Here is a 13,270-nt window from a genome sequence, read left to right as displayed (position 1 = left end):
TGCATGAATGATTCAGTAACCTAAGTCATTTTTTTATCAAGAAGCACCTTCCGAAGCTTACCAACCTGGAAAATCGAATTCGGCACTTAGGCAAAGGAATAGATTCAATGAGACATTTATCAGCAGAGGGAAATTGGTCCCAATATCATGGAGTATCTTCCTCACTGTGATGACTGGTAAGGTTTCAACTAAGCTGTCGACATAGAACAAGTCATCAAGCATCGAAATTGAGAATGTTCAAGCACATGCACGGTACTCAAACTCGAAACAAGATTTCCAGCAAAACGGATACCTCGACCTCTTTATTTGGCAACGAAATATCGAGACTTAATTTGCCATAGCCTCAAAAACTCAATGGCAACTGTAGTGTAGCTTTGGACATGTCAACTATGTGAACCTCACAAGTGGTGTGAAGCGAGCCGTTTTCTTTTCCCGTAATGGATTGCCTCTTGTTTACTTCTATGGTTTCGTGAAAAGAAAAGGAAAGAATGGATGCTGTCAAAGTAATTCCGCTATAATCTGCTACTATTCAAAAACTTCTTGACCTCATCATACAAAACCAAAATTGCAGCTGAGCCCATGCTTCTGAACACATTCGAAGCCGCGCCACGGTAAAAAGAAGCTACTCCCTCCATCCTATAGATCTTTCTCCAGCAATCAAATGTGCTACTGTACATTGGGTTCTCCAATCCAGATTGCATCATCATCCTCCTCCGAACTGTGTCAAGAGGATAAGACACCAAACCCGCTGAGGTTGTGACTGCCTGAGCCACCAACCATCGCTTCCACAGTGCCAATTCATACTTGGATTCCTCAGACAATACTTCCTTCATCGTATCAAATCCACCAAAATATAAGCCCCGGTGGACCACCATTCCCTGAAGAGATGCAGGAAGTCCTCTATAAATCCCTCGGATGCCATCCTTCTTGTGTATGGTGACCAGGAAATGATAAATCCCTTGAAACTGACGAACCTCTGTTCTCCCCAGATCAGCAGCTAGACGGGTGTGAGCAATATCCAGTGGGTATATCAAGATCAAAGTTGTACAACCAGCGGCAGCCCCAGCAATGAAGTTGGCTGGTGCACCTGAAATGAAGTGACCATCCAGAGAATTACCGCTCCTTAACATGTTTCTGTACAAATCCTGCAAAATAAACGAGAACCATAAGTTGGCAATCACATAAGCAGTCCAAGAGAGTGCATAGGTTATCCATGGTATCTCTGCATCACTTGAATATCTTCTGTTACGAGCTAATTGGAGGCAAAGGAACACAAGTTCCAGGGACCAGTGCAAATAATGTTTATGCAATATACCATGTTACATAATTAAAATCAACACATAAACCTTTAAGTCAATTATGGAACATATGCTGCTCTGTGAAAAATGCACTCAATCAATTTGATAGTCTTGGACTTTTTCATTCTTTTCTATTTCATTACTCTTTCAAAGAATTCGACAATACTAGAGTAACATCCTTCTTAACAGCATGCTTTAGACCTGCCAAAACTTGAAGAAACAGGACAACTGAAGGAAGACCAGAAAATAATTAGATTATGCTGATCATGCTTCTGAGACTTCAGCTCTTCCCATTATTCACATTCAACACTCTATGCAAGCTACCAATGCCTATCTTGTAATCCTGGATCAAGGAACTTATTAGTTAAGCCAAATAACAAAAGATTGTGTAGACTGTCAAACACAAAGCATGACAATCTCAAACATTTTGCACGCCCAGAGGTCTTTTCAAGTAGAATGGAATAATGCACAGGACACCTAAGATATTTAGTTGGAAGGAACCAAATGTTTCTTGACATATTATCCTATGTTGTAAAACTTTATCCGGTTTCATCAAATATATGTCACTTTTCCATTTAAAAGCTCTGATTGTAGCAGGCAATAAGTTTTTGTGGCCCAAGCTACCATCACATCTCACTAGACAATCCCGAAGTACTTGTCAGAAACCGAATGTCCCTTCGACATATAATTGTTAGCATGCCCCAGTTCCTCTTCTTGGTGCATTAGCCACTAGCCACGATTTCTTCGTACTAAGTTTTTTAAACATAATTCAGATTACAATTCATCAAAAGTACTTGAAACAGCATAGTGCTTTAACATTGCAAAACGAAGGTGCACTGCATAACCACAGCAATATTTCTCACGACCACACAACACACATCATGAAACTACACACTATACAATAGTTTCTAAAGAACCATTCCATTAATGCAAGTTGCTATTGCACCAAGAAATGATTCTGCCACAAATGCATTCATTGCTTCTCCGTCACACACAAATTTCCCCGGCAAGTCCATCGCCTAATCACACCAGCTACATCAGTGGAGCATTTCATCAACCACGTCACACGCATACTTGAGTACAATCTCCATACTTAACCTCTCCACCAACCATCTCTGTAACAGATTCCACGCGCACACAAACGCAAGCCAACAATCCCAACTATACTTCCTTTAGTAAAATCACATTTGCGCCGAACCAATCCCAAACGAAAAAAAGAGAAAATGGCGACTTTTAACATTAACCTCTCCAACAAGAACCACCGGCCCACCATCAAGATTACTCAAAAGACACTAAACCCACAATGCCAAACGTACTTTGAGAGAGAAATTGAGCGCCACCGAGGGGTAATAGCGAATCACGCTACTCCCATTGCCTCTCCAGAGAGAGAGGACGCCTTCCTCCCGGACCGTGCGGAAGATGCAGTCGAACATCCCCCGGAACTTCCGCCGCCCGCCCCCCACGATCGCCGGGTTGCTCTCCTGGGTCTGCAGCAGCACCTTCGCCCTCTCGATCGGGGCCACGATGGTGTGCACCACGCCCCCCATCAGCGCGCCCGCCGCCAGATCGCTCCGGAAGTCGGTCAACAGCTGGTGGTTCGGCAGCGGCGGCGGCGACCTTTTCACCGTCCTCGACCTCGCCTCGTCCAATTCGTTCACGCCTTCCCTCATTTCCCCCAAAGCAATCTTCCCCCTTCGCGCCCTATTCCCGCAACGGCCCCGCCATCATCATCCTCCACTCCCCTCCGCGCCTCCCGGCCGAACCAAAGAATCCGATTCTCCCGTTCAAGAAAGACGGAAGATGCCCCCCCTTTCCCCTTCGCCTCTCCCCTCCTTTGACCTCTACCCTTTTCGCAGGAGCCGCAGAGGAATCTCGATCGCTTTGCAAAATCCTTTCTTGGCGCAGGGAAGCGTGCGGCTTTCCTCTTCGCGAGCTCTTGGAAATGGCGGTTTCGGAGAGAACGGAAATCGAAACAGACTTTTCGGAGACTGGAATTTTAGGGGAGAGTAATTTTATAGGTGCGCGGGGGAGGCTTGTCTCGGGTCACCGCGGGGTGTATGGGATGAGCACGGCCCCGCCGGGCCTCGCCTGTTCGCGTCACGCCACGTGTGCATCCATGTCCCGGCCGGGGGAGTTGTATTTGAGCTTTTGAAAAGCGTGACGGAATTATTTTTCTTCCGTCGAATTGCTCGAGCCACGAAATCTTTTTGCAATCGAGTCCCTCGATGTTCAAGAACAATCAATTTTAGGGCGATGGGAATGTGGGGGCGGAGGGACTTAATTGAAAAAACCTCTTTTTACAATCGAAAGCTCGATTATGCAAGTTATGAAGTTTAGGGAGTGCTTTCAAATATCTACGTGATTCATTTCATGAACTTTATATATAATTATTTGAATTTCGTATTCTGACCGGAAAATGATCGAGTTCTACCTAAGGAAGGCTAAAAACTTTCATCGAGGGCGATGGCCAACAGTGACATCGTTTGTGCACTCGTTCACAGATGTTGACTCGATGAAAGGTTTGGTGATGTGGCGAGGCAAATTATGAAAAGAAAGGAGAGAGATGGAGAAAGGAAGCAAATAAAAAGAGTTGGGATTTTCGTGGCTATTTTGAATGATGGAAATAGCGATCCTATAATTGAAGTCGTGATATTACTGACGTCACGCACGAATTTTTTAAATAATATTTGGGATGCGAAGAGGGGATCCTTGAATATGAATTACACAAAGCGAGATTGGAATAAAATCGAGGGCTATATTTAGTATTTTCTCCTTAGTTTATGAAAAGTCAAGCAAGCATTTCCAGTGGTACGAACAGAACGTCAAAGAGTGAAACTAAAATTAGGTCAAGTCAAGGCTTATGCAAAGGAAATAAAAAAGTGTGAAATCCCACGTCCCTACAGCAAAAATCAAATAAGCTACCGCAGGCTCCGAATAGTCGCCGCCATGTGGTATTCCATTTGTGTACTCTTCTTTAGAGAATTAATTCGCGTGGGACGGATGGCGCCGTCGCAAGCATCGGCCAATCAAAATTTTTTTAAAAATAAAGTCAATTATCGACGGCTACCGATATAAAAAAAAGAGAAGAAGAAAAAATAAATAAATCTCCCAGGCTTCTGGCGCCTTCGACGAAACTCAAGGCCTCCCGCAGCAAATATATACAATGCTGTCCCTCCACAAGATGCGCAGTTTCAATGGACGAAAGAGGAGCTCCATTTGGAATGGAATATGTTCCTTCCTGGTCTTTCTAATCGGAGAAAAGCCACTCGGAAAAATCTTTGGCTAGCTTCGACAGATCCCATCGAGAATAATGTCCGAATACGACCTGCTTATTGAAAAGCCGGCTTAAATATTTTACTAGTTGTGGAATAATTTTTATAAAGCTAATCTCGACGCGGTTTGGGGCGGCTTGGCTTCTCTTGGAAGCCTAGTAAATCAGGGCAGATATCATGGCTGACTTGCTTGCACCAAACTAGATATAAATAAAGCCGTGTCATTGTCAATCAGAACTTTCTTGGCACAATGTCAATTGTCAAGAGGCTGGATTAGTAAACCCTAATCGATTTAAAGAAGAAGAAACCATTGCCATTCAAGCAACTCGCGATGGAGACGCTTTGATGAGGTCGTTTTGCATGCTACCAGTGTGCGTGAGCATAGATCATCCGAGCCCTCGAAAAGGGTGAGCTCAATCTAGGGCCCGCATGATCCAATTATTCCTGGGTTCATGTGCACTAGCAGTGTACAAGGATTCCAAACTGTTTTTTCTAAATATTTTGCCCATCAGTCAGATAATTGAAATTATGATTGCGGAGTGCAAAAACAAGATTTTTTTTTGGCTATTTTCCTCTTTAGGTTGATGATAAAAATAGGATAATCTTAATAACCACGTTTAAGAGTTTTGGCCTTGTTCTGTCGATCGAAACTTCGAACTTGTTCCTCATTTAAAAATGGGTCAGCCGGGAGTTTTGCTCCTGTTTGCCCACAAACGCAATCGAGATCGAACTGGCCTACAAGAAGCAAAATTTAATTTTGAATTCGAAATTCTATCGAATTTGATTGGCAACAAGCGGCGCGTATGCATCGGTCGAATAAAGTACTTTCTTCCGTGGCCACGGTCTTGGCGGCCCAATAGGCTTGAGAGATGTCCATGTTGTTCCACTCGGGCAATGTGGTTCTTGCTTCAGGGCTTGGCCCGAACCGGAATTTAAGCCTGAACGTCATAACATGGTTGGGCAATCTTTCATCGGCCCAGAGGGTTTTGGTCCCGCACCGGCCCTTAATGTTGGGCCTAGCAATTCCACAAGGTTACCCTCCAAGCCCGCTTAAAAGTGCCGACTAATCGAGTCTACTCTGGCCCGGCCCATTGATCGACATCACGACCGTCGAGTTCGTTGGGACCTAGGCAATTAGGACTTATAGATTTGCTTGTAAAACCGGACATTTCGTAGTGCATGTGTGAAAACTGCCTAGAGAGATCGTCTGTATTAGTCGCTTCCTACCTAACGATTTTCGTTCGTTGTTCATTAAGGAAATGAAGACGCTTGCTTGGTGATTGATGAGAAGGCGGATCTAGAAATTTCAAAGCCTCTAGTTAATTTCTCTCGGTTGCAGCTACTTGAGTGGTCCTATGCTGTATGGAATAGACACCATTCTCTCATAAATCGACTACTAATTAATCCGACCTGTCAGAAGAAATAGGAAAAAGAAGACTAATTAGGAGTATAATGTGCAATCAAGGACAGGTGTGTGGGCTATCTTTGCCCTAGTTCATCATTCCCTATGTGAAAATGCAAACTCAAAAAAGAATTCTTTCCATCGATTTCTTATTTGTATACACTAATTAGTATTATATTCACAAAGCTACATTATGTTGGGACAGGTTCCTAGTTATTGGATTTAGAATCTACCCTGTAGATCTTGGAGCCAGATCAAGTAGGTCATGTTCTAAGGTCTACCCTTGAACCAACCAATTCCTTTTTTCTTTTGTTCATTTCTTTTTATTCCTCGAGAGTGTTGTCCGAAACTTTGAATCTTCAATTACACAATGCAAATGCCCGCTAATTTTTTTTATTATATATTTTCGTGAATTGAAGAAATGGTTCTCGAGCATCTTTAATCTTCTTGTATAGTTGAGCAGTCAATCTATGGGAGGCTCGTGAGCTTCGAATGGTTGATTCATGTCGAGGAAATGTAGAGAAGTGGGTTAAGCAAAGCACTGAGCGAGAGAGAGAGGAACTAGAGGTAGGGACAGGAACAAGAAGAATGCGAAGAGAGAATTAGGGTTTCTTGGTCTAGTTATTTAGTTCAGTTTGGTTCCTCACCCATAATCGAGAATCAGACCGCTAATAATCGATTCCAAATTGGACCCGAGAACTCGATCAATCCAATTCTAGGGTCTACCCTAGATCGGTTCTCACCCCAAATATTTCTCTCTAATGATTTGGAAGCAAATCTTCTGGATTTATTGAAACCGTTAGATCACATAGATCTCATGTGGGACTCATGTAATCAAGCGGTTCCGATAAATAGATGCACGTATACCTAGTTCATGTGAGTAGCCGAATAATAAAATGATTGAAGAGATAAAAGAAAACATGAGCTGGAGCCCCATAATGGATGAGGGAGACACCCTAATAAACATGAAAAAAGTTGTAAAAAGCTGAAAATGACAAATGAATGCCAATCGAACCACCCCTTTTGCTGTCTTACACTGAATAATATAACATAGGCTGTGGAGACAACCCTAAAAATCTAAACAGAACACTCAAGACAAAAATCGTGGACAGCGTAGATTCAGATTTCAGAACTCGTGGTGTTACTTATACTTCAACGTTAAATTTTGTTACTTGGCAGTATCGGAAGTACATGCGAGAATGGAACTTTACATAACGCTTCCGAAAGCGAACGCAAGAATTTAGTGAAGTCGAGGATTTCTGACTTTAATACCGCGTTATAGTCATTCGTGCGCACCCGTTTATTTTACAAAAATGGACGGCCGCGATCGTCTCGTGTTCAATGGTCCAAAGTCTTTCTTGGAACAAGAGATTTTAGAGATGAAACACAAATGGAGTCGGTGACATGATTCCGACCGTGGCACGATTTTCTCTTCCTAGAATTTAATCAGTCGTTGTCTTTGCACATCATGGGCGGCTTGACCCTTTGTAATTTCCGAACACAGGGCCCTCCTCACACACAGCTCAGCATTGTGAAAAAATTCTCCACGCGCATCAATAGTGACGAAAAAAATTCACTACGCGTATCAATAGTGTTTTTGTTGAATTGAGCTACTTATATCATTTTAATTAATGTGAACAGAAGAAAATATTACACTGTCATCATAATGATTGGCCAATGCAAATGATTAAAATCGAAGTAGAACATCCCCAACCTCAACTCATCCTTGTTATGTGGGTAGTGAAGTCTAGGAAATCAAATCCCATTGTCATAGGATCCATAATTCGAGAGTGGATTCTTGTTGTATCCATTGCCATGAAAACGCGTACATTCTTAATATGATCTACAAGCCACTCGATTTCCCATTTTCAGCTGGAAGACTTTCGTAACAACGCGGTTCGATAAAAGCGGAATGTGATTGCCGAGATGAGAGGGGCAAGATAAGGATCGGCGAAGAGGGTATGAATGAACCCAATTATGCACCAAATAAGAGAAGCGCGTTCCTAAATTATATATACAAAATTGAAATTAACTTACAAGAGGCGTTTGAAGTTTATCATTGAGCAAATGTGTGTACTATCAGAATTGGTGATCTAATGTAAAAAAACATTTAATTACATGTCGAAGAATAAAACCGTGAGACTCGGTATAAGATGGGTTAATGCAAACGATGCATCGAGTAAGTTAATTTAGGGGTGTCATAACTTTGCCGTATACTCATCATTCTCTAGGGTTTCACACGCTTTTTAATTATATAACATGGGTATGAATCCAAATACATATCGGGCAATTAAATTTAATAAGGCTCCTTTTGGTTTATTTTTTAAACTCAAGTACAGCTACACCATTTAAATCCACACCACACAATACTTTTGATTAGATGTTTCGTGTTTGTTTATCAGCATGTCACTTTCTCACAAATAGAATAAGAAAATTAGAGTTGATGGTAGGCAGCGGACTGGGTCTCATATCTTTATCAGTTTAAGAATTCCAAAATAAACTAAACTGACTTATTCAGCATTACTTGTTATTTTAGTTAGCCTGATCGTTGCTTTAATTATTGGATACATGAATCTGTTAATTAACTTGGACAAATCTTTTCATCAAGCGCCCCAAAATGAGCACATATAAAGGAGTGCTATTCCGTCCATGAAGAGCATGTTTGCTGGAATTATGATCACTTTTAACCAATCATGTTACCATGAGTGGACATGTGTATAGGTAAAAAGAGATTATGCTTTTCGAAACTTTGATCACCACCATCGGGTTAAAAGTTCATAATCAACTTCTTATCATCTCTCTCTCTCTCTACAAGAGTGTAAAATGTTTGGCTCATCTTTCCACTTGGTTTTGCTTTATGTCTACTTTACATGGCCATAGGAGGGAAAAAGGTGGCGTGGAAAAACCAATGCTTGTAAAAGCAAGAAAATATATGTTAAAGTGACCGACAATTATTAAAGAGTGAAATCTCCCTCTCCTCTCTCCCTCTCTCTCTCTCTCTCTCATATGAGACTGTGAGTGAATGAGAACAAAGGAAAAGACAGAAAGTGCAACCTCAGAAAACAAACAACACAAGCCTAGCTGTTTGGCCTGGGTTCACAGTATATTGAATTTTGGTGTTAGAGAGAAAATTAAAAGCCTTTCCTCTTAATGTCACTGCCTTATCCTCCCTCCCTTCCTCTCTCTCTCCCACCCTCCCTCCTTCTCTCTCTCTCTCTCCCCACCCTCCCTCCTTCTCTCTCTCTCTCTCTCTCTCTCTCATTGCAAAGCTCTCCAGAGACTTGAGCAAATGTTTCTACATTTCTCTCTCTCATTAGTACTACCTTGTGTGGCTTTCTGTTGAACTTTTTTTGGGTGTGCTTATCAGCAACAAAGCTGCAAGTACATGAGAGGGAGGTGGTGGTTGTTCAAACACATATTGAAGACTGGTGGCTGAGAGGTTTGGTGCACAATTTTACTCATAGTAAAAGTTCACTTCTTCTCCCCTTCAGATTTATTTAAGAACTCGGAATAGGGAAGAGAGCAAAAGGAATGATTCTGAAAGAGAATTGAAGGGAAAAAAAGGGTTGGTAGTACTAATGGAAGCCATCTGTGCATTCAATGAAGCTCGTAAGAAGCTCATAGGGAAACTATCCCCTTTCCTTTCTCGGTTATCTTTCTTTTCAACTTTCTTGGCCTTTCCAAATTAGGGTTTCTGTTGCGGGGCTCAGATGTCTGCACACACACACCCACACCCACACCCACGTGATTCCTTGTGTGTAGTTCATCAGTCATCTTTTGAAGCAGTTCTTTGTTGTGTAATGCGAAATTAGAAGCGGCAATGGAAATGAAAGGCCTGTTGGCGGTGAATGACAACAGTATGTCTAATTTGACCTCCAGTGCGTCCGGTGAGATCTGTGCTTCTTCAGGTTCCGGAAGTGAAATTTATGGCAACAACAACAACTTGTATTCTCATCACTCCTTTGCTTCTGCAAATCATCAACCATCTCCTCCTCCAAAGAAGAAGAGAAACCTCCCAGGCAATCCAGGTCTCTTGATTCACTATTTGCTTTTCTAATTTTGGTGGGGTGTCCAAGATGCCTGGTTAATCCGCATTAATGCGTGCAAATCTCTTGGTTCATGTGTGTGGAGGAAAGATCCATCAGTAAAATGGCGAGCTTGCCTCTAGTATTATTTTGAGTAGAAGATGCCGTGATTCGAACATGATGTTTTGGGATGGCTTCCTTTTTATTAGACTTTCTAAAAGTTGTGGCTTATTGATGTTACACCGTTTCAATCAGACCCAGATGCGGAAGTGATAGCCTTGTCGCCGAAGACGCTCATGGCGACCAACCGATTCATATGCGAGATCTGCAACAAAGGGTTTCAAAGGGACCAGAACCTCCAGCTCCACAGGAGAGGGCACAACCTGCCTTGGAAGCTGAAGCAAAGACCAAAGGATGAACCGATAAGGAAGAAGGTGTACGTTTGCCCCGAGCCGACATGCGTGCACCATGACGCGTCGAGAGCGCTCGGTGATCTCACCGGCATCAAGAAGCACTTCTCCCGAAAGCATGGCGAGAAGAAGTGGAAGTGCGAGAAGTGCTCAAAGCGCTACGCGGTTCAGTCAGACTGGAAGGCTCACTCAAAGGTTTGCGGCACGAGAGAGTACAAATGCGACTGTGGAACCCTCTTCTCCAGGTAAAGAAAATGCATATACACACTTTGAATAATCTTGAATTGTCCAGAATCAGCCACCATGCTTTTTTTTATCCAACCAAGTTATGATCTTGAATAATCTTGAATTGCTCTTTAAACTCTTAGCCTCAACGAGCTTACCGTACAACTTATGATCTCATGTATAAAAGACGGCAATTAGTGACTACAAGTGTTCCATATTCCTCAGAGAGAGAGAGAGAGAGAGAAGAGAATGGCTAGTGGCTGCTGCGTGGGGGATGGGGTAGGAATTTTCAAATGGTTATGACAATAATGCCTTTTGTCCTAGACCCAGGGATGAAAAATGAAAATACAAAAAGCTAGTATGAGTGGACGCAGAGAGAGAGAGAGAGAGAGAGAGAGAGAGAGAGAGAGAGAGAGAGAGGGTACTGCCTATACTAAAAATACTTTTAAAGCTATTCACATTCGCAACAAAATTGTGGGCTTGATCTCTTTTTGTTTGCTTCTGCTCGGTTTATAATTTTCATCCTCACTCTACTCGGAGAGATGCTTGCGCGAATAGATTAGAAGACACGAGCCCAGTGGATGGATGACGGCTGCTGGGTCAAATGGATCTTACACGAGGCACCCACGATTCAACAGCTTAGATTCGCTGGCTGTTCGAGACTTTTTCCTTGATGACAATAGTAATGACAATATTCAATTTTTTTTCTTTTGGCAGGAGGGACAGCTTCATCACACATAGGGCCTTCTGCGATACCTTAGCAGAAGAGTGCGCAAAAACCGCTCCTCCGAACCAGCCCAACTTCTTGATCCCCTCCTCTTCCCAACCTCCCACCACTTCCCTCGTCACTTCCCGCATCAATCTCCAAAACATCAGCTCCCTCTCCATCAAGAGAGAGCAAGAACAGCAGCAACATCAGCAGCAGGTTCACATCTTCAACCCCAGGCAACAGACCATTGGCCCCTCGTGGACACCATTGCCTTATATCTCCCGCGGTACCTTGTCGTCCCCATCGTCTTTTTTAGACCCATCGGCGCAGGTTCTCCAAAACCCTAGCTCCGATAATCCTTCCGCTGGCATTAGCATTAATCTTCCTCACGCAGAGCACACTGGGACTGGGTTTTCTTCGCCGTCTTCCTCACCTCACATGTCAGCAACTGCACTGTTGCAAAAAGCAGCACAGATGGGGGTGACCATGAACAACCAGCCCAGCTCATCGCTTGGAGTCAACTGCAGTGCCCCACAAGCACACCACAGTCGCATGCATGATAATAATCTCGTGAACCTGGGGTCACGTGACCGTCACCATCATCGTCCTCAAGATCATCAGATGGGAACAGGTCGGTTTGCTGATCAGAGCTTGTCATCTTTCGGGAATAAAGCTGTCGCCGCTCCTGCGGGCGTTTTAGGAGGAGCTGGTGAGCCAGGTCCTCCTCTCTCTCTTCTTCAACAAGACATGAATGTGATGATGATGATGAACCCGCTGTCGTCTTTGGACGGGGCTGATGACGATCTGAACGAGATGATCTTGAACAACAATTACGGCGATGATATTTCGGAGAGACCTTCATCGGGACATGGGGGAGATGATTTTAAGGGAGCGGCGACCTTGGAATCAGCAAAAAGGTATCGCCTCGAGGGCGACAAAGATAGCATGGCGACCAGGGATTTCTTGGGTCTCAAAGCATTCTCGCCCAAGGATTTTCTCAATCACAAAGTTGCTGGGTTTGACCCGATGGTTTAGCGTGGCAGGACAGAGAATGATGGGCTTCCTCAGAGTAAAAGCAAGAAACAAGGCACATTGACACCCGGCTTAAAGCTTTTCTTTTACAATGTTCAGTCAACTTCAACCAGCAGCTTTCGGCCTGCTTAGAGAGAGAAAGTGAGAGGGAGAGTGAGGACATGTTGATGGCAACTTTACAAAGATGTCAAGGAGAGCATCCTCTCCACTGTCCACTCGTGGAGTTCGTTGGCATGATTTCGCAGAGGGAATCTAGAGAAAGAAGAACTTCAAGCTGAGGTTTTCGCTTACATTCTTCTCAATGAATATGTGGATGGAGAGAAAATCACAGTAAGGAATATACGCAAGATCTTGGTTTTCTCTTCCTTCTTGTTTTTGTTATGGGACTCAACTTAAGTTCCCTTTGTTTCGCAAAATTTCAATTTACTGAATTTTTGGAAATAACATATAAGGTGTGAATTTTGTGTATAGGTTTGTTCTCTCTCTCTCTCTCTTTTTTGTGGAGGATATCGAATTACACCACATCATTATATCAATGCACGGAATACGTCTAGAACAAGAAATTGAGAATATTCCACAAGGAAAAGAGAGTAAGCAATTGCCTTAAAAAAACGAGAACCCCACATATTCATGAGAGCTAGTCCTCCACGCGTGCATGTACATTTGATTATGTGTAGGTTGATCTGGATTGTGCATAGGCATCAATGTAAATACGAGTGAAGAGGAGAATCCATATTTATACAAATCCCTCTAATTACGATGGTAGATCTTCCCTCCATATAATGGTGGAGATTTCATCTCCCTATTTACCACGTGCACCTAATCAAATACAACAATACTCTCGAATACAACGACATATTTCCAGCAATCCTGGAGTGCCCATGAAATCCTAAATCT

The 13,270-nt window shown here is 43.0% G+C and overlaps 2 protein-coding genes across 3 annotated transcripts; one reads left to right on the top strand and one right to left on the bottom strand.

The window, feature by feature from the left end:
- Positions 1-273: 273 nt before the first annotated feature.
- Positions 274-3,306, bottom strand: LOC104436314 (probable ADP,ATP carrier protein At5g56450). The gene is made up of 2 exons (XM_010049053.3): positions 2,615-3,306; positions 274-1,145 (listed from the first exon to the last, which is right to left on the bottom strand). The coding sequence occupies exons 1-2, from the start codon at positions 2,966-2,968 to the stop codon at positions 513-515; spliced, it is 987 nt and encodes a 328-aa protein (XP_010047355.1). The 5' UTR covers positions 2,969-3,306; the 3' UTR covers positions 274-512.
- Positions 3,307-9,079: 5,773 nt separating this feature from the next.
- Positions 9,080-12,841, top strand: LOC104436313 (protein indeterminate-domain 7). 2 transcript variants are annotated; one of them, XM_039310036.1, is made up of 4 exons: positions 9,080-9,581; positions 9,785-10,000; positions 10,253-10,652; positions 11,350-12,841. In XM_039310036.1, exons 1-4 carry the CDS (start codon positions 9,551-9,553, stop codon positions 12,374-12,376), a joined length of 1,674 nt encoding a protein of 557 aa, XP_039165970.1. In that variant the 5' UTR covers positions 9,080-9,550; the 3' UTR covers positions 12,377-12,841. The 2 variants fall into 2 exon arrangements, with proteins under 2 accessions (XP_039165970.1, XP_010047353.2); XM_010049051.3 differs by having other exon boundaries at positions 9,082-9,411.
- The last annotated feature ends 429 nt before the right edge of the window (positions 12,842-13,270 follow it).

The sequence above is a fragment of the Eucalyptus grandis genome, chromosome 3 (genome assembly GCF_016545825.1).
Source record: "Eucalyptus grandis isolate ANBG69807.140 chromosome 3, ASM1654582v1, whole genome shotgun sequence".
Taxonomy (NCBI): domain Eukaryota; kingdom Viridiplantae; phylum Streptophyta; class Magnoliopsida; order Myrtales; family Myrtaceae; genus Eucalyptus; species Eucalyptus grandis.
This window is presented reverse-complemented; position numbering and strand designations above follow the sequence as displayed.